Consider the following 25,225-nt stretch of genomic DNA (forward strand, 5'->3'; position numbering starts at 1 on the left):
ATAGCCAACAAGTGGCAAGTACCCAAAGTTCAAGGGGAATGTATGTGACAACTGTTTTGATGGCTCGTCTGTTTCCCCTGAAAAAAACTGGGAGGATGGATCACAACAATTGTATTCCAGAGGTGGACTTTCTTGGTTCTTCTTCATATTATTTCAATGGCAACAGGTTTTGAGATCAAGGGGGCAAGTCATCAAATTGACCAAATTATTTAGAGTCAGATTTCTGAGTAAACCTGAGATTTCCTAACTGTAGTTCAAATCCCTCCCTTTATGCTGGTGTTAGGCCCTCTGTCACTGTGACCTGCCGTGTCATGAGACGATCTTGTTTTGCAAAGCAAGTCCTCCAGATCCCTAGACCTTCCTTAATAGGTCTGGCAGTTTGTTAAGCTCCAGAATGGATCTAGCAAAGGCTGGAAGCCAACCGTATCTCTTTACAAACCAGTTTGGAGTTTACACTTAAACCTCTCCACAGGTGTTTGGCATGCATTGTTTTTCTAGAACTAAAACTATTTCTCATAGATTATAATAGGAATCCTATAGGAACGAATAAAATCAAGCTCACAATAAATAATGTTAAAACCTGGTTGAAAATGAAAAAATAAAAGCAATGTGCTTGCCCACTGAATACAATTAGAATTGTGGTGCATTTTTTTTTTTCAGCACACTTTCTTGGCTCTTCTTGAAAAATGTAACTTTTGAAAAAAAAAAAAAAAAGAAAACTGGCAAGGTCTTAAGCACTGGCACTCAGTTCCTGGCCCCAGGGATGGGTTTGGAAATTGCAGTCACAGCAATTAGGAGTTCCAATTTCCAGTTCACAGAAAGTCAGGCCATGGGGTTATCCTTAGAGCAGGTCTACAATTCCTCTGAGGAAAAGCTCTCCCAACTTGAAGTGTGAGGCAGGTCATCAGCCTCTAAATTGTTAGTGACCAGGGGCAAGCTTGGCCTTGACATCATTTTTCAAATCTTCAGTGAAAGTTCAATGCTCACTGTTTTGCATTCTCTGTTATCAGATGAGAAACACTAATTAACAAGTACCCATTAACTGTTTTCTAGCCCAGGGGTCCTCAGAGCTTCTAGGGATCTGATTAACACTTGATGAGCTGCTTTGGGGTCTCTGGGTCCTCTGATGCTGTTTCAGTTGAACCCTGGTGCTCCTTTAACTATCCATTCATCTCTATACACTAAGCTTTTTTTTTTTTCTTTTTTTACTATGCAACTTTGGCATGTACCTTCTTTCTGCATCTACCAATTAAACTGAAATGCCCGTTATAAACAAAAGATTCTGCTTGCCAAAGTCATCAACGAAATCCAGGTTTTTTTTTTAGCAGAGAGATTTCTCTGTCCTTTATTGCTGTTGTTATTAATGATGCAACGAGGGGGCATTGACATAATTTATATTGATTGAAGTCTGTCATTCCCTGAGTGACATTACAACATTAAATCCCCAGTGCTTCAGAACCAGTCAGAAGTCCTCAGTGTCTTTAGCCTGCACATTATGGAGCTTTTGAACGTTAGTAAAGCCTCATCTGTCTTATATGGGAGGGGAGATTTTAATAATTGCACTCAAAGGACCAATAATTTACAGAAATACCAACCAGACTTGCGACACTAATATCTTCCACAAGTCTGAAAGCTCTTATGAGTCAGGGTCCACAGATTGTCTCTTTTAAAGGAAAGCGTAATTGATGCTTATTGTATGGGTGTTTTCTTCATCTTCTCAGAATTCATCCTCTAACATTTGTTCCATCCTGGGAGGCAAAAATCAGCACAAAAAAAAAAAAGAAGGACTTTTTGCTTTGCCAAATATATCTCTACACTTCATCGAGAAAATGGAATTATAAGGTAAATGCAATTAGCTGGCAATTGAGTGTATGCTGAAAACACAGTCATCCTTCTAATAGGGAACATTTGCCATGCTTGACAGACACACAAATTGTTGGATCCATAGGAAGGAACATACTCAAAATGGTTTCAATATGATCCTGGTTTTTCACTCAATAGCCATTGATTGAGGGTGTTCAGCCAAAAACAATGAGAAAATAAGCCAACAATAGTCTCACCCTTTGACCACATTAGATATAGTTGCAGCTGAAATGCGTTACGTGTTTCAGGAATAATGAAATATCCATATGGAACAAATATTTGGCAGCGTGGCAGCTGATGAAACCAGGAAAAATTAGACAAATTATCAATTGCTCGCTCCCAAATTACCCCAAAGAGAAATTAGATCCATTTTCAGTAGCTTTGCCTTCAAATTTCTTCATTCCATGAGTCACCACTACCTTCTGCCAAACTAAATATGCCTATGAATGGCTGGAAACTTTAATGGAAAGAAACATAAAACTCAAACTACGTAGGAAAATTTAAGCTTCTTCATGGAAGACCTTCATGGAAGACTAGCACATTAGGAATGTGTGGAGATAGAGACCATGCATCAACAATACCTTTTGTTTTGGGTAATTATGAGTTAATAATAGATAATATAAAATGCAACCACTAGTCTGTCAGTTGACATAATTTCAAATCAAAACTAGCTCTAGAAAGAAATTAGGCCCTTACTTTTTAAGAGTCTCTGATCCATTTACTAGGGTTAATGGATTTTAAACTGATCATATTTAAGAAAGAGAGACTTTAAAATTGGTAACCAATGAGTGGTTGAAATTGGGCGGAGGAAGCTTTTATGAATGCCTAAGTGCTTGAATTTTCAAAGACTATTCTGATGTGTTATATGTAAAGATCATGACACTCTGAACGTATGGACTATAGCTATGAACACTGGCTTTACGTGAATTCATCAAGGCTAAATATTACAAGCAAAGAGCTTTGCGCTGAAGGTGAGATGACTTAACTGTTGTTTTGGCTTTCCCATAAGTACACCTTGTGACCTCCTGTACATCATGTTTTTTTCCAGACGTTGGTTCTCTCATTTGGGAAGTAAGACCACTGGACAAGATTGCTGAATGTGGTTCTTTCTAGCTCTTGAATTCTTCACTTCTGCTTTGCAAATAGAAACTGCTTGTAGTGTTCGCTAAAGGCTAGTTGCTCCAGCTGTTATGCCTACCTCAGGATTTCTTTGTCCAGGAGGTACTATTTGCTGCATACCTTCTCTTGCCTGTCACAATTCCTTCCAAATAAATAAAAGTAAGAGAGGAATTGAGTGGAAGTTCTGATCTCCAAACTAAATGTAGCCTTTGAAGTTTCCCTGTTGACTAGAATTAGTTTCCTATGGAGCTAGGAGTTTTCCATGAGACAGCATGGAAGGGATCCCAAAAGACAACATCTGAAGTACATTTGTACACTTCCCTCTTCCACCCGCCCTTCCCCCCATTTTTCAATGCAGAAGCAAACATAAAGTCCGGGGGTTATATTCTAGGCTCTGGAAAGAAGGAAACAGTTTTGGAATGACTTTGTTAATATCAAATCAAAGTATTTATTAAGTTCCCCATGCTTCATGCTATGGTGAATAGAAAAAAAAAATGTTAAAATGTACTCCCTCTTTTTGGAAAAGAGCTTAAAATAAAACAGAAAATAAAATTCACAGCATAAACCAGGACTTGGTTGTGTGGTTCAAAAGCTTCTTTATTGCATCAAATCCTATGTCTAGGAACCATGGGATGAGAGGTTCCTGAGACAGAAAAACCACATGGTCCCTGGTCCATATGGAAACAAAACTCCGTTTCATTGTCATCAAAGTCATGCTGAAACAAAAAATCCGATTCCCCTAAGTCAGGTGCAAAGGAAGTAGTCTAGATCGGCAACTTGAGAATGCAAATAGGACTTTCAGATTAGTGAGTATATTCTCTCTGCTGAGCATTGCTTTCTGGAGGCTCAGCAGAATTCACCAATAGCTGACTTGAAAGAACAGGAATTTTTGGTCCTTGTGTGGTATCCGAATGACTGACTAGCTACCTCATGGGAAAAAGTGATCTAAGCAAGCTCAGTATGGGAAAGTGGTCTTTTGCTCTTTGTCCAATGAGAACAAAGGAAGGGTAATATTGAGTGAATGTTCTGAAAATGTATTTTTTAACTCTTAGGTGGTCTAAACACAAAGTGACAAATGACTAGGAGTTCCTAGCCTGCTTTTCTTTTTAGTGAAGAAGGTTAGGATACAGTGACCAATTAACTTATATAGATTTTAACTAACATTTTATGCCAATTAAAGTAATTTTGGGGCCATGATGAGGGGGCAAGGCAAAGTTTCCAATTCAGTCATTAAATAGAGATATGTTTGGGTAGCTCTTTCAATTCCACATCCTTGTAGAGTCAAGCATCAGAGATATTCTGAGATATAATTGTTTTTATTCCCATTCACAAAGCCCCAACATTGTGAAGTGGCTTCTCCAAGGTCACTGAGCTTTCCAGGAGGGAAGCTGGGTCAGGCCCAAACATGGAACTTCTGACTGTCACTGGGCAACAAAATGATTCTGATGATACTCAGAGAGGAAAGGCACAAGAAAGGAGAAGGAAAATTGTGGCTACTACGTTGGAACCAGACTTTTTCATGGGTAAGGATTTGAGCATTTATTTATTATGTGACTGAGAAGGGAATGGCCACAAATATTGAGGTCAAACACAGCCAGCTTCTTTTTCATTTGCTCCAGATGGTCACAATCGAATCCTAAGCACACAATTTTTTCTCTGGATGTTTCTGCCTGCCTTAACTTCTCGAACTAACATAAATGAGTTAAAAACGCTTAAGGTTACAGATACTATTTTCAAATACCCCAAATGGCTCTTCTCATTGCTTATGCTGGGTAAGGGATCACAGACTTCTGATTAATCAGTAACCGACAGTTGGTTTGTGACTTTCACTTACGATTTCTCTCCTCTTTGCTGGATGCTCATCTAGTACTGTGGTCCTTAAAATCTCCTGAGGGCAATTATGTCCCTCTGGGATATTCAGCAATGCCTGGAAATAGTTTTCACGATCACAACTAAGACCAGGGGACTACTGGCATCTAGTGGGTAGGGGCCAAGTATCTTGCAAAAACATTCTTTAATACACAGGACAGTTCTTCATTCCTCCCTCCCCCCCATAATGCTGAGGTTGAGAGCCTCTGTTGTCTGTGGCACTTAAGGGAAGCATGAGTAGGCATTACGGGACTAAAGTAGGGCTGAGAAACATGCCACTGAATCATATTGAGGAGTTGGAGATAGGCTCAGGGAGGAGAGAGCAAAGAAATCTACAGTGTTCTCAAGGCAATTGAATCCAGAATTCTAACTCGTGGTGCTCCTTCCCCCAGTTTCATAGATGCTGAGGAGTTGGCCAATGTGCAGTTGGCTCAGGTCAGGCTTTCTAAATAGATTGCCTCTGAGGAAAGAGCCATTTCATCAGAGTAAATGCACAGAGGTAGTACCATCTTCCCAGCAGGACTCACAGAATAACCTCTATTCCTGGCCAACTCTCTGAAAGCCCTTCACCCAGCCTCTCCAGTACCTCAGGAAGACTGCAGATGAAAGAAGAAAATGAGAAAAGATGGGTAGAGTATTTTTTTTAAGAAATCTGAAAACAATCAGGTGTAAATTTCTTTTGGTCTAAGACCACTGGGGAAATCTCCAGCAAAAAGTTGATCCAATAACTCATCAGACTGTTTCAGATTTTCCAGGAGTTCAGCTTTGCTAAGTCATTCCAAAGCAGCTTTACCAAGTTAACATTGGAGAGAGTGACCGGAGAGTCAGAATCATATAACATACAATATGTGAAAGCTTTGTACATCACTTAGGAGTCAGGCATAGAGTCACTTTAATCTGTTCAAATTTCAACAGCAAGGAAAGAAAATGTGTTAAGTCCCAGGTGAGTTTATCGAAATGAAAGATACACTAAGATTTATGGCCATTTGGATAAACTTGAATGGAGAGTCTTTAAAGGTCACATGACTTACCAGGTGACTTTCTTTGACAGGGCAGGGTTAATTAGTGCAAAATGAAAGAATACTACATTGGGATATGAAAACCGAATCAATAGTATCTCCTAATTCTGCTACTAATTAACTACCACTAATAGGATATACCACATCTATCTGGATTTCAGTCTTGGTGCTTGATAAAATTATTTTTAGGGGTTTCCAAACTTGCAGCATCTCTCAATTTTATTTATCTCCAACAATGAGATAGCTTTAAGGGGGAGATATAAGAGATAATATACTTAACCAATAACCAGGTTCTTGGGTATCCTCCCTGGGGTTTCAGAATGTCTTCTTTTTTCTTGGCTTAGAAACCCTTATCTCTGCAGAAAGTCTGAGCTTTTAATGCAAAAGGTTTTAATTTAAAAGACTGTGTGGTCTTTGCTGATTGCACAATTTCTCTTTGTGTCCATGCTTTTGCTGATCAAATATTGCAAAGCCATTAATTACCTTAGGACAAATGCAGAAGGTCACATGTAAAGGTTCTGGCCAATTGCATAAAGCAATATGCCAGATGTAAAGTAAGTGAAGGGTTTTTTCTTGTTATTTAAAGTTCAGTGAAAAAAAAAAGTAAGAGAAGGGTAGTTATGCCAAGAATGAGAAGCCAAAGCTTGCCAAGTGTTCTTTTCAGTGACTTTAGCCAATATGAGACTAAACAATGCATTAAATAGGCATACAACTTACTGTAGTTCAGCAATTGTATGTCAAATAACAGCTCCTTACTATGTTTTAAACACAATCTCACATACATACAAAGAAAAACAAAATGCTATGCTGTCATCTCCTTAGACTAACAGCTAATAAGGCCTGGGAGTTTGAACTTCAAAAGTCATTATTTGGTATGTAAGAGTCTGCTAATGGTTCATGGAGAGGTGTAAGGTGGAGTTCTGCCAGGGCAGCAGCTCAGCACAAAAATGATTTTTTTTGCCACTGTTGTTGTCAAAGATGTCTGGCTGCCTAAAAGAGCAAATGCTTTGCAGTCCATCATTGAGAACAATGAAAAATCTCTTTGGGAGAGACATGGTGCTTTTTTCCAGTGTGTCTAATTATTTGGTGTGGGGCATAAAATGAGAAGCAAAGCTTCTGGAGAGAGAGAGGAGTCTGATTTTAATGGAGGCCCTGAGAAATGCTGGCAATGGTGCATGATGTCTGGACAAGGTGTTTGGAGACCAATCAACTTTGCACAATGCTAAAACTCTTTTTTTTTTTTTTTGATCTCAGATGTCTACCTTACTAGTTGCTAAATATAGGATGCATTTCAGTCCAGCGGTATTCAAACAACAGGTTAAGTGACACCTGCACAGGTGGAAGACTTGCGATTAAAATCCCTGGCTACTCCCATAGCTCTTGTCATGGTTAGCTTAGGGAAGAGTCTTTCCACCTGGCTTATTATATAGTTCTTGTGCCTTGTCACCACCTCTCCTTTATCACAATTATCATAGCATCCAAAGAAAGATATTTTACCCAACTGAGCAGCTTTTATTCCATATGTTTTTGGAGAAGGAAAACAATTAGCAAAACTAATAACTGCAGGGAAGGAAGCACTTGAGATTCACTGTCACAGGAAGAGCAGAATTTGAACTTGTCTGGAAGACAGCCTTCCCAAGATCACACTGCCTATTCTGGTACTCACATGTGATTTGCAGTGTTCTACTGAGTGGGATCCAAGCCTCTAGCCTGTAAGCAATCTTACACACCAGTAGCCTCTAATCAAAGAATCCTGTTAGTATTTCCTGAATTTATCCAGAAAGTTAAGAGGTAGGGTTATTCCATGGGTCCCTTCTTTAATCTTACACTCAGGTCAGTGTTAAAAATTGCCCAAATAACCCTGATATTCCTGCTGTTGATCTCTAAAAGGATTGGACTGGATTTTGGAACATCTTTACACTGCAACATACTGAGCTGCTAAAGGCTGAACAGGTACACTTCTTGGAGACAAGGGACGTTGTTTTGGTTTTGGATCCATCCAGTAAAGTGATTCAGAAAATCTCCAAGTCTCCTATTTCTTATTTGCTAAATGAAGCAAGACTTGGGTAAAGATAAAATAAAGTTGATACAACTAGATTTTGCAAAAGTGTTATGGACAAACACAAAGCATAATTCTTATTATTAGTATTAATATGACTACACAACTGCTAATACAACTAATAGGTTTCATCAGCTGCTGCCAAGAAAAGAAAATGAACATATAACTAATTGTACTGTTCAGATACCTCAACCTTTGCCACACATCTTGAAACAGATCCCAAAAGAGAATAAGTATAATAACTAACATGTGTATGGTGTTTACTAAATGTCAGAATGCATTCCAAGTGAATATATTCTAATTTCTTAATTCATTTAAACTCCACATCAACTCTGCAAAGCAGATCCCATTTTCCCATTTTATAGATGAGAAAATTGAGGAAATAAAGATATTGAATAACTTGCTCCAATTCACTGATCCAGAAAGTTGTAGAACTGGGGTTCAAGCCCTGGGCAATTGGCAATAGACATCTTGTTGTTGGTCTTGAATTCTTTGCTTTCCTGTTCATAATTCTTCGTCTTGGGAGAAGGGATTTGGAAGGGCATTATCATGCCAGAAAAGACTCAAAAGACTTTCCAACCTGGCACAGAAACCATTACTTCCTTAGTGGCCCCTTGGTTGCATATACTAATCCTCCTGGCCACATTTAAAGATCAATGGTAAGAATAGCTTCCTTGAATGATGTCTCTGCATTCTTAGCTTTATGGCACTGAAAGACCAAGATCATAAGGGCAAACTCTACATGTGCCAGTTAGTTCCAAAGTGCTTTATCATGCTGTAATTATATTCCTAACTTTAAACAACAACTATATAAATGAATGACTGGCAGTTAACAAATATCAAGAAAAGGAATGTAATTGTTACCAGTCAAATTCAGTCCTATTCAAAACAATGCTCTTTGTGGATGAAGGTGTCTTTGGGTGCCTAAAATCACACATCCTTCTTTAAGTAGAATAGGTTTAAGAACCAATAGGTTTAAAAAAACCCAAGAGGTTTGTACCTTCCTGTTCTAATTGAATAAAGGGAAGCTATAAGATGAACTTACTGTCTTCCCTACCAAGAAAGTTCAACAACAACAACAACAACAAAACCTGGTAGTGTCGTTTCCTTGTGGCACACTCCTTTGGTCAGCAGACCTGCATGCATTTCATTATTTCCAAGTTTCTATTGTATCTTTGAAGGATTAAATCCCACTTAAAGCAAAATAAAACAAAGCCGCTGCCTGCTCTTTCTTTAAGTGGGTGGAATCTCCTATCTTTGGGGACCAACACAAACTATGTACAGAAGATAATGGAGCCTAAATGTTCTTTGGTCCCGGCTTACATCCAAGGTTCCTCTTTCTTGAAAAGAAACAAATCCTTGTTAATTGTCACCTAGACTTTTGGTTTGTTAAAGTTAAAAGAGATCATTTACTTTGACAAAATTCCCTTGCTTCACAAAGACATTTTGACCCAGGAAGTGTAAATACCTGCCAAGAAGTCATACAGCTAATGAATGACAAATCTGGGAGCAGTTGAAGGACAGAAGCTTGAGTTAGTAATAACAATCTCAAACTAGAAAAGTTACTGCATTTTAAACTCTTTATAAAAACAATATACTTTAACACAGGAAGAGCACCATTCTTTTATTCAAATGTGTTCTTAATAACTACACATTGGAAGTATGTTTTACAAAATCTATAAATCTGGAGTAGCTAGAGGGATATCCAAGTTTCCTTCCTAATTGATTTACTTCTCCTTTTTCCTAGACCACTGAGGTCAAGCATATACAGTTTATTGAAGGGATTGTTTATAGACTCTTAAAACTAAAAAAGACCCCAGAAATTCTCTTTCCTTTGGTTGCTCCTAATTGAAACCATCCAAGAAGGCTGGTTGTCCATCATTTTTTTCAAGTATCTCCAAGGAGAGAAATTCTACAAGCCCCTAAACAGCTTGTCAAAATGGTTAATCGCTATGGCTGTCAAAATTCATGTCCATGACAAGCTTAACTTCTCCTGTTTCATTTTGCTTCATGTTGTGTTTCATGCAAAACAAAGTCAGAGGGAGCCAGCCCTGCAAGGGCTCCATGCATCGCATGAGATAACAGCAAGCTCTTTTTCAATGTACTTTCACCTCTATTAAATCACCATTTTTTGCCCCCCCCAAACCGCCCCCCCCCCAGGACTAGGACAGTACCAGGCTGGTTGAGAGGCTCTCTTGCTCAGAAACTCAAAGAAGAAGCATTAATTAGCTCTACATAGGATATTTAATTTCACAAAAATGTGAGGGGAAGCTGCATCTATTCTAGATGAACTGCTCCACGAATGCTGGGAAGATGCACAGAGCACAACCATGCAGCACGTTGCTCCCCTGTGCTCTGCTGGAACTTGAGCTTGAACAGAATGAGCTCACCCTCAGCACTGTCAATCTTGTCAAAATAGGAGTCAGGAACAAAATATTGACTTAGAATATTTCTAGTGGCATTGGAAAACTCTCCTTTTTGAGAATTCTGGATTGACTAAAAATTCAGAGGGAAGCAATTTTCTTTGAGGAGTTGAAAATTCAAACCAGGATCAGAAAGCATTTCCTATTGTTAAGAAATATCCATACTTCTGAAAGAGTTGAAGCAGCTTACAATAGAAGGCATAGCTACCACAAATATTTGAAAACAAAGCTAAAAAAATGTGTCACCAAACAGGCAACGAAAGTGGGGAAGAATGCTTTCTTCAAAAAGAGTATTTCAAAGACTCCAAGTGCCAAGAGCTGACTTCTCTACACATTGTAAATCTCAAGGGACAAAAGGAAACGCAATACAATTTGTTGACAACAGTAATAATGATTGGCTCAGACACAAACAGACCATCAATGTAGTTACAGCCTCTAAGTCAGTTAGTATGTGCTATATTCAGTTAAAAAAAAACAGGATCATTTTATCAAATACTTGGGCAAACATGAAAGTACTTGATAACCCTAATTCTTGATGGTTCATATGGCAAAAATCCAAAAAAAAAGGAGTATAATTCCATTATATTAAATTGAGTCCAATTCTGGCAGCTTAATAATCAAATATGCATGGCCACCCTGTGAGCCAGGCATTGAACTAGATACTGGTATTCAAAAGTATTTAAAAAAAATATGGTCTTTGGCATGAAAGAGTCCATTGAGGAGGTGTCATTCATGTGAGGGTAGAACTCGGTAAGGTGAAGTTACAAATGGAAAAGAATATTCAGAGAAAGCACAGAGTACACCACCTATTCTCCCAAGAGTATTTTTCTCATGACATTTGGTAATATTTACGTGCATTATTTTGCCCTCCCAACCAGACTGTGAGGTTCCTTGAAGTTTAGGTCAACCTGTCTTTGGTTTCTAAGCATCTAGGATATTTTCTTATGTGTAGCAGATGTGTCATTGATGTTTTCATTTAAATTAGAATGATTTAAATGGTGAATTTCTGGATAAGGAGGATTTTCCAGTCTATTACAAAGCTAACAAGAAGAGCTTTGCTCATGAGCGTCTACGTCAGGCAGGGTAGTGACATAAATCAAGGAACTCTTGTAAGGCACAACATCTGAAACATATCCTCTTCATGACAATAACACATGATTTACAAAACCACTTTCCATCCAAAGGCATACTCTAAACATCGAATGGCTATATATACATTTTCCTTTCAAGTTATTAACATAAAACTAAAAATATTTGCTGGCATTTGTTGCGGTGACCAGAGTAAAAGAACCCTTTCAGTGCCTTGGAACTGCTTTCTGTGACAGTTGTCCAATAGTCTCAAATGTTTGTGTGAGCATACACAAGGATCATAGCATTACTTAAAACCAAGACATTCTTTCCATTCTTACTTTTCATCATCTAATGCAAACATTACTGGCACGGAATCTAACTTCCATGCAAATCCTGGAGCATGTCATGCTGAGCCTCAGGGGTCAACCTGGCATGTAACAGGGAACTCTTGTGGGCTTGGCAATTACCTATTGAACTAGATAAGAGAAGAAATCTTACAGATTGTCAGTGCAAAAAAAAATCCCTTAGTGAATAATAAGCGAGGGCCACTTACTCATTAACAAAATGCCGAACAGTCGCAGCAAATTATAGAGCAGTTACACATCTCTGTTGGGTCAGGTTGATGTCACACATTTACCTTCCATAGGATTTTTAAAAAGTAAAGCTAATATGCCATTGGAAAAGCACCCACCCAATGAACTCATTCATCTGCCCTGCTAGACAGAACTGGATAGAATTGCTATATTGCCAGAAAATAAATGAATTCATTTAATTAAAGCACTGGCTCAGAGTGGAGAGTGAGAACTGCTCATTTAAATGGCAGAAAGCACTTCTGGCTGCCTGTCACTAGTCATTTAAACACTGTTGCCAAATCCAAGGCCAGCACAGACCATCAGGCCAGTTACCAGCTTCTTCCTTCACATCCCCCCTACTGACCTCCAGACTGGTGTGCACACTCTATCCCCAGCACACACACACACACACACACACACACACACACACACACACACACACACACACACCTGCCTACAGAAGGGTTCATATTTGGGAAAACGAGAGCAACTTCAAGTGTGTGAGTCATCACAGGCGCTATTGAAAGCTTAGTGGGTAGCTGAGGTAAGCTGTCTACACTTGAGCGATATGAACCTTTAAAGATGATTCATGCTCCGTTTCCTGGAACCCTTTACAATTCCAAAGTATACAGAACGAGCAACTGGCTTTAACTCTTCCACTGAATTATTCTAGATGGTAAAGCACTTGCACGCAAGGTGGGTTCTTTAAGCAGCCGGTTCCTTTAGGGATCACTGGCTATTGTTTTGTTATTTGCAGGCTTTGGCTTGGCTGTCTACTTTTCACTGTCAACTTTCTAATCACCTGAGACCCGCTGGGGAGATAAGTGATGTTACACTTGTCAGATTCCCTAGCCCAGATGGAGATGTCCCTGGCGAGTCCGGAGAAGAGCCGCGCCAAAGGACGACAATAACAAAAACATCCAGGGCAATTAGCACAGAGGGGGGAAAGGAGTATGACATTTTGGCATGCCTTTAGAGAGAACCTGCAGATTTAATGCAAAGGTGCCTTTGAGTGAAGTTCACCGTCTAGCTGTCTGTGGTGACTTCATAGGACACACAAAAACCTGGGATGTGTCTTCTTTATTCTTACTCCTGGTGCACTCACTGACTGGGAGGTTCTTACCATCTTACTCCAAATTCCATACATTTAAAAACAGCCCTGAACGTGTTCCACAGATTTCGAAGGGCACACCGAGTTCTCAGACTCAACACTCCAGCGTCATTCTGCCCCCATCTTTTAATGAAAGCATGAAGAGCAAGGGAAAATGGTAACAGTTGAGAAAAGGCTCCATAAGAAATAAAGACAAACTGTTAAGGAGGAAAATTCCATCGTAAATCTGCAAAACCTGCCACAGCCTCGCTGAAACTCTATGCTTACTTTAAGGTGAGGAATCTCAGAGGCTGAGGGTGGCTGCCAGCCACGGGCAGGCATTCAGTTCTTCACACAAGCTCTGCGGTTGTAAATCCACGGAGCCTTCTACTTCAGACTTTAACAGCACAGGGGAGAGAAGGCTACTTACTGAAATAAAAGCCCCTGTCTCCGCACACGAACTGAAGAGCATCCACCAGCTCAGCCCCGCAGAGCGTCTCCGGTGCGGCCGTGGCGGAGCTGGTGAAGGTGAGCAAGCACAGGGCCAGGTAGAAGAGATGCGAGAGGGACCGGATGCGCATCTTTACCTGCCAAGGAAACAGAAGCAGGGTCAGGGCTCCTCCTGGGTCCTTGTGAGGCGCGTGAGGGTGGGAGGCGGACGCCTGCGTTCCCGGGTTTCCAAATCTGACACTGATCGGAACCACCTGGCACCCAAGTGCAACCGAGTGTGTGAGCGACAGCTGGGGGTCACAGGCTGCGCACAGGCTTGCGTCAAACCGCTCCGAACCCCTGCTTCGGAGATTCTGATTACAACTAACGGGGATAAACTAGCTTGAAACACTTACATGAAAAATGAAAGATGCCTGTATTAACCACCTCTGGCTCTCAGAAATCCTGCTAAAACTTTTGAATGACTGAAGGTTATGTTGTCAGCAAAACTGACTTGAAGCCATACATGCTCATTAGTTCAAACATGCTAAAATTTGGCAATCCACACATAGCATATGCAATCATTATTTAACAGAGTATGAAGTTAATCAGGACATGATGCCCATGCTACTGAGGAAAAAGAATTTACTGTGGTTAAAAAAGAACTTGTCAAAACACTATACATCATTATATTTTCTTTTAAGAGCAAGAGAGAGAGAAAAAGAGAGAAATCTTAGCTGGGGAATATCAGCAATTAATCCAGCCCCAAGTAGAAGGAAAAAGCAGAAACAGAAAAAAAAAGAAAAGAAAGGAAAAAGAAAAAAAATCAAGATTTAGAAATAAAATCGACTCCTACTTCCATAGGAGCACCCACCACAAAGGTCATGGAAGGCACTCCTATACCCAAAGACAAATAAGAGAAAATACAACATTTTAAAATCAAAGTTTTACCTGAACTAGGAGACTTCACAGTGAAGACCCAAAGATCCAGGGGAGCTCTCTGATTTTTATGCTTAGGTCCAATGGAGCATGGACAGTCATGTAGAGATGTGATTGGACGGAAAGGGTATGATCTAATGCTGGGAGACTGAGGTGGGGAAACCCAGCAATGCCTGTTCCTTCTGATTTCTCGTGAGCCCCCTATGGAACAGTCCTAATCCCTGGGTGGGGAGAGGAGCCCTTCCAGAGGGAGTGGCTTGGGACCCACTATCAGAGAAGGTATTTTTTTTTCTTTTTTGCCAGTTTTTACACAGAAAGACAAACAAAGGTTAGAGTAACACTTGGAGGTTTTGTGTCTGGCTGTGGGGAGGAGGGGTTCCAGTTTCTATGGTCTGCTGGGAGTAGCAAGGGAGCTGCAGAAAGCCAGAAAGAGACTTGGCTTCCAAGGCTTTTGGGTTTCTTTTAAAGTAGAGAGTGTGTCCAGCAGCCACACTTTAGGATATTGCTTCTGACCCTGCACACTACGTAAGTGCTGCTGCTGCAGTCTGGAGCCCCTTGCTGCAAGTCCAATGTCAGATGCACACAGGTGCAAAAAGTCTCTTTCCTCTACTGAATATTGGGCTCAAAACCTGAGCCTCTTTTTAATTTTTCCTTTTTTATGCACAGGAATTCTGACTTCAACTCTTGGAGGGACTTGCTTGTCACTGTATCCATTTTATAGCAAAACCTGCCAAGGGACCCGTACTTGGCTTGACTTGGTTTGACCTGCCAAGGGCAAGCTTCCTCCGACTCCAGTCACCCCTCTCTCCCCAAGCAGTCAAACGGAGCTAAGGTGAGCCTTAAGTTTTTCCATGTTGCTACTTGTCACAGACACATGCTTTCTTCCAGGAAGCTCCCAAGGTGAGCAGCTTCACCTTTCTCAGACGCAACTGCTTCCAGTAGCACTGGAAGAACCCCTGACAGGAAGTGAGGCAAGCACCCTATTAAAAGCATTCTTGACTAAAGCTGGAAGCCATAATTTTTAAGCTCCCCCCCATTTTTTCGAACCTCCCCACAGGGACAGGTCCATTCAATGCCATTATTTTTGGAGAAACAGACTCAGCCATTTATTTTCTGGCCACCTGCCTGTCCTGCATGAACTCTGAACTTAATGGCTCTGCACTGGTGGTAAAGTTTGCTCCATCATTTTAATTAAGATTTCCATTTTTGTGGCCAGCCCTTCAGCCCAGCAATTGGGAAAAAAAAAACCCTCCAACTCCGACTCTTGTTAACACGGTATAAATATTTAGTTAATGCTTGTAAAACAGTAGAAGATGAAAAGCACCCACTATTTGCAAATCATCATAAATAATGGACATAAAATATAAGAGAAGGTAAAAGCTCAACTGGACATTTCCTTGATTTTCTCTGTAGGACCACAGCATGAAGCCCTTCTCCCCTACAATGCCAAAGGTATTGGGGCTGCAAGAAGCAATTTATATCCCAGTGTTCATTTGTCTTAGCTATAAAAGAAGTCATTGGAGGTTTCCCCTTGAGTTTTTGCAGAAGGAACTTCAACAGATCCACTTCATGGTCCCTTCCGAAAGAGCAGACCTCCATCTGACTTTACAGCATAGGCCCCCACACTCTGGCAATGTGCCAGCCATAGAATATACATCATGTCAGGAGTCCTGCTTCTCCACCCCTCCCTTCCTGGTGGACTCTGTAATCATGCAGAAAGCTAAGCACCTACCATGGTGGATGTCTTCAGGTCCTTCAGCTCTTGGGACATCCCCGATGGGGGTGGGGCATCCCAACACATAGCATTAGTAAATTTAGTCATCAGGTGCCAAATCCTTATTTGTAACAGTTACTTCTGGTAAAACACATGAAAGTGCAGCAATCCTGTATACCTCTTGCATTAACAATTAAGATTTTAGGTTTTTTCATATCTCCTTTTTTTTTCTTGCTGAGTTATATTGTCAGATAAATATCAGTACTTATAGTTCTAGCACCAGACAGAACCTCTAGTGCATTTTCCTTTGGTTTAGGGAACAGTCCAGTCCACCCACAGAGAACCAGAGAATTTATCACATCGTGTTCCCACAAAAGAAAATAATAACGAACTTGCTTGAAAGTTAAAAGTTTGAAATAAGTGTCCCCATATGTTCCTCATTCATTTGGCCTTTTATTTTGCCAAATGTAAAAAGGCTGCTGATAGAGATGAGCAGCAGATATGATAGAGGGGGAAAAGAATGAAGAGCGAGGAAGAGGAAAAAAAAATGAATATTGCTTCTCAAAAATCATTCACTAATCCAGAGATTTCTCTTTCAATCTTAAATAAATAGAATATCAATTGAGTCCAGATGTCTGGACTGCAGTACAAATGCCCAGTAAGATCTGAGGGCAATAGTCATAAGAAAATACTCACTGTAGGTGCAATCATTTGTCTTTGTCCCTGGTCTTTCACAGCAGGTAAGGGTGGGTGTTATGAGGCTGATGCGAATAGAAAACTAAGGACTTAAAAACATGTGCCGCATTGTGGGTGGGGTTTGGGCAAGCATCTAGTTACATTTGGACACCCAGGCAGGTATAATGCAAACCCGAGTAAACTGCGTTTTGTCCATTCAACAATGAACAAATTGCACAGCTGGGAAATGAGTCAATCCCCTCCACCCTCATCAAATCACCCTTTCCTATTGTGTGGCTCCTGTAGGTGCCCAGAAGGGCGACCCCCCCCAGCTCCAGCCTGCTCCTTTCTTCCCTTCCTTGAAAATACCTTGACACTGGGAGGACAATTAGCTGGTGAGCTTCTGAGTTCTGTCTCTAGACAAGTTTGCTGATGGAATTACATTTGAAAAACCATGCAGTTCCCTCCAGCCACTTCCTGCTGCAAGTCCAAGAAAAAGTTAACAACTTATTGTCAACACCACGACTCCTGAAACGTTTCAGCATACCCAGCATGAAAAAGTTCATTTGGAGATGATTTCCCAAACTCGTAATCAATATAGATATAACACTCCACAGCCTGGCTGCTGACCACCTAAGCAGACAGGCAAAACCCCCAGCTGTCAGATCCCCTAGGCAGTATATGTACTGATTGCCTTTGTTGCACACCAAGGTGGCCAGAGTGTGTGTTGTTGGCATCTCCAAAGACGGCAGAGTCAGGTGCCTGACAACGGTGTATCCTCAACTCCCAAGCTACTCTCTGTGCTAAGATCCGAGCGCTGTTTGTGAGAGCAGCGAATGAATGCTGCACTAAGTGGCTGGGACGTTTTATGAATTGAGCCCTCAGCAGTCGCTTCGGAGGAGTCTGTGACAGCGACTTTAAAGTGCTTGCAAATTGGAAAAACACGAGTCGTGAAGGATAGAATTTTGCTGAGAATGGAAACTTGAACGAGGGCCAGTGATCGGAAACGAGAAGTTAGTGCACTGAAAACGGCAGCCAGATTTACCTACAGAGACTTGGCAATGCAGATAAAATCAGACGTTTGCAACACACAAACCCTCAGTCCAAACTTTGCCCATGAAAAGTCCACTCCCGGGGGAAAAAAAAAAGCTGGACAAGCGGCTGCTACAAAAGCGTCTGCTTCCCACACACAGTATGCATTTGTTTAGATTGTACGAATATGCAAGGTCAGCAAGAGTTGTCAAGGATTTCTTTTTCACAAGAGCAAATTAAACTTCACTGTAAGTTAGACTCTCCTGGCACTAAGTGCACAGAGTTCCAAGACCTTAGTTCTAAAGATTATATTTAAAAGCTTTAATATCATCTGAAATATAATGCTTTACATGAGGCATGTCTTGTAAAATAAAGTCCTGACAAGTACTCTCTCTCTCTCTCTCTCTCTCACACACACACACACACACATCCCAGTAAGATCTTAAAAATAAAACATCTTCACCTGCAAAAGAAAAAAAGAGAGAGACAGGGGGTTGGGGGGGGTCGGGGGAGATCCCAAAGTTGCTATGCACATTCTGTGACCCTTAGCCATTGATGAGATTTAAAGGAATCTTCTACAGTAACACCACCGGAGCCCTGAGCAAGTGGAGGATTTCACATAAGTACCTTACAACAGTTTCTACTCATAGAGATCTGTGTGAATGCATCCATCTCTCCGAGCTGTCTCTTCTGATCCCATGAAATTGCACATTCAGCATTTTATAAATAACTCTCAGTTCCGAAACAATGAAAAATTTAAAGTGAAGACCCGCTCTAGGCAGAAGAAAAACAGGACACAATTTAAATTCCCCCAATGACTTCAAAGAGTAAAAAAAAAATATTTACCTTCAAGAAATCACAAAAGCAGCACTTAAATAATTGAGTTGGAAGACTGCTGATTTTTCCCATGGCTTCTGAAGAGTAAAGTCTGGAAATGAATTGGTTAGCAGGAATAATGAGGCAAAGCGCAATCCAGAGAGATGGGAGATGTTGAGAGCAATGTCACATTTCAATTTTGAGGACTTTATTCCATTGCGCAGGCTCTATCTGCTCTGAATTTAGCAGTGACAGTGAGATTTAGCAAACAGAAGAGGGATTTAGAGAAAATCCTCACATTTATCTACAAAACACAGACACTGTAGACAGGAAACAGCTGGGAGAACATTTGCCTTCGCTCTCTCTCCCTCTTCTGGCAAAGTTCTCTAGTAAGGACTTTTTTGGGTATGGTGACAAATAACATCATACCTTTGCATTTTAAAACTAGAGCACTGAAGAATTTTTTTTCCCTTAAAAGAATGTGTGTTAGTGACAGGGTTAGCAGGCATGAAAACACTTAGTCTGCCATAGAAAATAAGGGTCTGCTTTCTGAACAACTTTATGCTGGGCACTGAGACACCCATGTCTGCTAACACAGCTTACCAGTATTAGAAAAATTTTAAGTGGGGGATGGGTGAACAATTTACAATTTTTTTTTTAATCTTAGGGCAATTTTTTTTTTCAATAGAAGTAAGTAAGGAAGAAAAAAACCACCTCTAGCAAGTGCTACAATTATAACCTGAAATGACCAGGGTCAACTCGATTGGAAAACAGAGGTCAAGGGACCCCCTGTTAGAGGTGCCAGGTAAGGGAACTGGTCTCACTTCCTAGAACCCACTTATACAGAGAGCAGCTGGCATTGGATTGGCTTCCTGCAGGACACTGGCCATGCTTTTTGCCCATGATGAAGCAAAGATTATGCTGAGCTGTGAAGTGAACTTTTTTTCTTTTTTAAATTGTTTCTTCATTTTTGTACCTTTAAAACTTTGGGGGGAGGCGGTGGCATTGGAAGACAAAGCTAATATTCAATTTTTTTCTGTATGTATGTGCTATGTGTTTATGTGTGTTCTTTCTCCAATTGTAAACAAGAGAAGCTGGCTAGCTTTGCCCTCTCAGGAGTTATGATGTCATTCAAATCCCCCTTCCGGGTGAGTGGCTAGCAGCATCTTCCAAGACAGCTGTTCTGCTGTTTCTGATGTATATTGCCTTGGTCAGGGAGAATCGAGTTCTGATCTTTAGTCGATACAATTTGTACCTATTTCTCTTTGGTTTTGTGAAGCAGTTGATAAGAAAGTGGATTATGAAATAGGGTTGCAAAAGCCCAGATCAGGCATAGCCCTCTCCCTGGGTGTCTCCCTAGGCACAGTTTCACACAGGTGGTGGGACTCCCTGGATCTTGTGTCTTGCTCGTCGCTGAAAGGGCACTTGACAATTCTGGCACATTCGCTGTTTCTGTTGTTCCCGGCTGGCAGAAGCTCATGGGTGGAGGCGATGCTTTCAAAGGAGAACTTCTTGGGTCTTATGGAGGGTTGGGTTTGGTGATGTTTTCTGCATGGTTAATACCTTATAGCAATGTTCCCCTCTCAGAAATACAGGTCAGAGGTCTGGAACTGTGCCACCTCATCCATGGGCTTCAGAGGAACGAAACAGGGGCAAACGTGGTCCGGACTCCTTGGCCTTTCACCTGAGTGGCAGAGGAAAAGTTAATTGTCATGTGGTGAGTGCGTGGCCGTTTCAGTCTAGGAAGGGTACACAGAAGGAGGGAGTAGCAGGTAGTCTGAGAACTGGAAAGTCAGGCTTTTTGAAAATCCAGGATAGGGAAGGAGGGATTATGTTACAAGAAGTTTGTGGCACAAAGTTGTGACATGTCAGTGGTGAGTGGAAGAGTCTTTAAAATCCCATCACCAACAGATGGCCGTCTGGGCATATGGAGGTATGTGAGTAACCTCTGCATTAAATAATAATCAAGGATTCTTTGAACAAACTCCCATTGCATGCTTGATTTGCGACTTGACTGAGCCCAAATCCTTCTTGCTTGCAGCTTTTATAGATCATGCCCTCTGCAAAAAGCAAGGCCCTTTTCTGAAGGAGCTTTGATGACACCGTGCACAAAAGCAAACAGCTCATCCCATTTGTCTCTTAGGGGAGAAAGAACTTTGCTTTCCAGGTTTGGGGAGTCGGGGACTGGTAGAACCTTGGCTCTGAGTCCTTTGTTTCCCACTGGGTACCTTCCTAGGGACAGACAGACCAGCACTTGGCCCCACCATGGCATGTCTCTGAGCTCACCACCTGGCTGGTGTGCTCTCACTGGGCACAGATGAGCTTATTCTTGGACTCATTTGTGAGAAGGGCTGTTTGGGGGGACAGAACACCTGCCATCCCATGACACCAGCAGCACTGGCCCACCCCACACACTTTCTTGGCTTTATATTACTCCAGTTACCCTAAAAGATCATTGGGTTTCAATATATGTTCCAGTTTTTGTCACAATCACAGAAAACTGAAATGCCAGTGGGTGGTCACTGTCATCAGCTGTGCTGTGGAAGCATGGCGTTGTGTGCTGTTTCCAATAGAGGAAGTCATTTTTTTGAGGTGATTAATGCAGATTTCAATTTGGAGGAGGGTTTGTGTTTCTGCAGAGGGGAGCCAGCCACAAAGCAGGGTGGTCATTCCTGGAGAAATGGCCGTCTTCTTGGCTAATTCCAGGGGGGCAACACGAAAGGCAGGGGCAATAAACGTGCCATGTGATTACTGTTTAAAGATGGAAAGCCGAACCTGCTTAGGAGGGAACAGATGCCTGTATTCCCTGAGAATCCAAGGTGCTGGGAAACGCAGTGCTCCAGTGAAGTTCCTGTTAGGAAGTGCCCCCTGGATGGAAAAAGCTTAGGGTCCAACGGCTAAACATCGTGCAGTCTCTTGCCTGGAAAAAAACCTGACAGAGATGGGAGTTGGTTGACCCCAAAATAACGGATGGCAAGGATGCGCTCGTTGCGAGAGCGCCCACTCCTGGAAATTCGGATTCACAGTTTCACCTTTCACATGTGTAATGCCTCTGAGACATAAATAACGCTCCAAGAGCCCTTCCTAACTAGCTGATTTGCATAAAAGCTGCAGCCTCTGAAGACTTTTGACACCTTTTAAAAAAACAACAACAAGAAGCAAGCAAACAAAAGACGTTCATTTCCCTAAAGGGAAGGCTGGCTGAGGTTCCGGGAAAGGGGACCGCAGTGCCATCTCATCTGGACAAATCCTGCTTCCTGTCTCCCCTATTTTCCTTGTAGAGGAACTCATCGTAAAGGCAACTTCACATCCAATATTACAGGACTTGTCAGAAATTTATTTCATGAACATATCTGCTGACTGCACAACCTGCAAGCCCCACAATGGGTATTTGAAGATAAGGGGACTTTGGAATCAAATACAGCATGAGGCCTAAAGTTTGAGGGCAATCTACCAGGCAAAGAAATCATTGGGGGAAATCATTGGCTATTTCTCTTGGATTGTGGTCAGTGGGGACAGTTTGGTAGCATTCTTCAGCATCTGAGGTCAACAGCTTGTCCATCCAGAATGTAAACGTGACAGGAGAAGGCTAGACCTCAAAATCAACCCCAGCAAGCGGACTGACGTTAGCTATAAAAGATCTGCCCCCGGAGGATTCCCGCCCTCTCCGCTTAGCTCAAAGACTCATTTGCCCCACAGTTAGGGTACCCGGAAGGAGAGACAACTCTTCTGACTAAAGAAATCAATGCTTTCTTTTCAACGCCAGACTTGGATCTTATTTCTTCTAAAATGTCAAAAGGACAAACGCTGGAAACAAACGAAATTGTTGTGGTTTTGTGAGCAAAAGCATTCTTTGTTATGGCAGAGGAGAAGTCACTGCATGGGGTAAAGATGGGTTAGTGGAATGAGAACTTGAGAGCTCACCACACTTGCACCATGTTGAATTCAAAGTGGGAAAAGGAGACAATCATTTCCAAACCTCAGGGGTACGACCCACGTAGGTGCTTTCTTTGGGAATTGAAAAATGTGCGCGCCCTCTAGTGGGCTTCCGGGAAACTGTCAAGCAACCTCAACTGAGGCTGTGGAGTCTGGAGTGGGTAGGGGGTATTGGGAAGCTCTGTTCAGATGCGTTTGAAAACTGATCAAGTCTTGTGACATAGATAAGGCAGATATTAGACTCACTGTATTCTACAAAGAGTCAAAGCATAAAGTGTATAAAGAGGAAGAAAGATCTTAAAAGTCACAGACACCTTCTCTATGGCCATTTTCATAATGCTCAACTCCTGGTGTGGGTGTGAGCTTTTGTGGAGTGACTGAAAGTCTGAAATATAAGTAACGATAAGGCCAAATATTAAAAACATCATACAATTTCTTGGAGTGAAGTGATAAATTTCCTCATTATATATTTAGAAAAATGATCTGAGTATTCTTTTTCAAATCAGTCAATCAATCATAGATTTCTAATCAGTTAAGGAGGTGGGCATTGTGACATAATGGGTTAAATTCATGCTTGGGGCACTTGCGTCTCGCATTGGCATGTCTGGGATAGAGTTCCTCCTGCATTTGCGATCCAGCTCCCTGCTAATGCGCTCTCTGCAAGGCAGCAGGTGACGGCTCAAGCACTTGGTCCCTTGTGACACATATGGAAGACCAGGATAGAGTTCCTGGTTCAAGACTTCGGCCTGACTCAACTCTGGCTGTTGTAGACATTGGGTGAGTGAGCCAGCAGATGGGGGACTCTGTTCCTGTCTTTCTGTTACTCTCTCTCCCCCTCCCTCTGTCACTCTGCTTCTCAACTAAATAAACCCATCTTTATAAAAAAGAGAGCCTGAGATGGAGTTTGTGTATAGAAACCGGATGGCTCATTAAAGGAGACACGCAGGCGCTGACAATCCGGGCCAAGTACCTGCTCCCTGCCCACCCTTCCTACCACACTAGATTCCAATGTGGGCTCAAACATCTACCGTCAGACTATGATGTGTTGAACTATCATTTAGGCACAGAAACAGCTCCATTTGGCATTTTCTTTTTTTTTTTTCTAAGACTTCATTTTTTATTCAAAAGGCAGATGCACAGAGAGAAGGAGAGACAGATTTCCCATTTTCTGGTTCACTCCCCAAGTGGCTGCAGTGGTTGGAGCTTAGCTTCTCTGAAGTCAGGAACCAGGAGCTTCTTCTCAATCTCCTATGTGGGTGCAGGATCCCAAGGCTTTGGGCCAACCTCTGCTGCTTTACCGGCTCACAAGGGGATCTGAATGTGAAGTGGAACAGCCAGGACACAAACTGGCACCTATCTGTGATCCCAGTACCTGCAACACAAGGATTTAGCCACTGAGCCATTGTACCAGGGTCTCAAATTCTCTTTCTATCCTGAATTTATGAGGAAGAAAGTTTCATTTCAATACTAGTTTGTTTTTGATGTCTCTCTCACATTTACTAAGCTCCAAATCTTTGCAGGTGGCAGTTTCTGTTCAATAATAAATAGGAACCTAATAATATAGTTTAACAATACTGTTTTGCATTTATGGTATGTTTTTAAGGATATGTTCCACATAGAGCAATTAATTAAAATAGATATATTAAAAACGGAATTTAAAAACATATGTTTCTGAGTCTTAAAAATTTCAGTGTAAGAGAGCATATTAAAGGCAAGCAAATAATATTGCAGGTGGCCAACAGCTATGGAAAACAACACGCAAGCGGCATTTGCAAGTCTGATGATGGGATTCGGTGTAGGGTAAATGTTATTGTGTTAAGAAAACCAACACATGGCCATGACAGAGAAGCCTGGAATAAAGTCCTTGTTTGTTAAGATGCCACCGTCGAATGTGTTGCTATATTTCTAGGTGATTGAGGACCTTCTCTTCCCCGCGAACATTCTAGAAGGCCTGGAGACATTCCAAAAGCCTTTGCCAAGAGAATAGCATTGGAATTAAACATTGAAGTTGAGTTCACCTCCGAGGTAGCGAATGCTATTCCAGTCAGAGGGAACAGCATGAGGAAAGTTACACAGGGACGGGGAGAGAGTCAGCGTTGCAGGAACATGGTGCACGACTTGGACCATGCACTTGGGGTCCTACACGGTGGATCCTTTTTATCCTCAGCCCCCTCGTTTACATCCTAAAGGACTAGAAACCAGTCTTAGGTCCCGCATGTTTCCTTGGCATACCCAGTTTTATACGTTACCTTATCCGCGATTAGCCCTGGGAACACCATGGTGCTGCAGGGTCAGCAGGCACTGGCAGAGCTTCTTCCATTATAACCCAGGTCCATCTGCTCAGTCTTGGGTCAGAACCACAACGGCAGGCTGAGCATACTGTGGTCATGCCAGATTCTCCATTTTGAAAGACTGAATTATAGTGTTTACGTGGGGGTTGGGGGTAGGGGAGTAGATTTTACTTTTATTTTTTTTTTTTTTTAAGGAAAAGGTAATACTTCATTGAGATTTTCCCCTTAAGGGCTGAGGCACTGAGGGCTTGTCCTGGGGAAGCTCTGAGCCCTGTGGGTGCTATGTTAATCTCAGCACAAAGAACTCA

General features: G+C 41.6%; 1 protein-coding gene across 6 annotated transcripts in view; it reads right to left on the bottom strand.

The window, feature by feature from the left end:
- Positions 1-19,065, bottom strand: part of IGF1 (insulin like growth factor 1) — a 71,861-nt gene extending 52,796 nt beyond the window's left edge. For 2 of the 6 annotated variants that reach the window (XM_040984541.1, XM_040984531.1), the window contains exons 1-2: positions 18,721-19,036; positions 13,516-13,672 (exon numbers count right to left, since the gene is read on the bottom strand). In XM_040984541.1, the coding sequence (XP_040840475.1) occupies positions 13,516-13,672; positions 18,721-18,783 (220 nt within the window). In that variant the 5' untranslated portion in view covers positions 18,784-19,036. Of the gene's footprint in view, positions 1-13,515; positions 13,673-14,465; positions 14,527-16,863; positions 17,027-18,720 lie in introns of those variants that run through there. The other 4 variants (XM_040984549.1, XM_040984554.1, XM_040984522.1 and 1 more) reach the window with 4 other exon arrangements.
- Between the last annotated feature and the right edge of the window lie 6,160 nt (positions 19,066-25,225).

This window comes from Ochotona curzoniae, unplaced genomic scaffold (assembly GCF_017591425.1).
Source record: "Ochotona curzoniae isolate NIBS_2020 unplaced genomic scaffold, NIBS_Ocur_1.0 contig_1014, whole genome shotgun sequence".
Classification (NCBI taxonomy): domain Eukaryota; kingdom Metazoa; phylum Chordata; class Mammalia; order Lagomorpha; family Ochotonidae; genus Ochotona; species Ochotona curzoniae.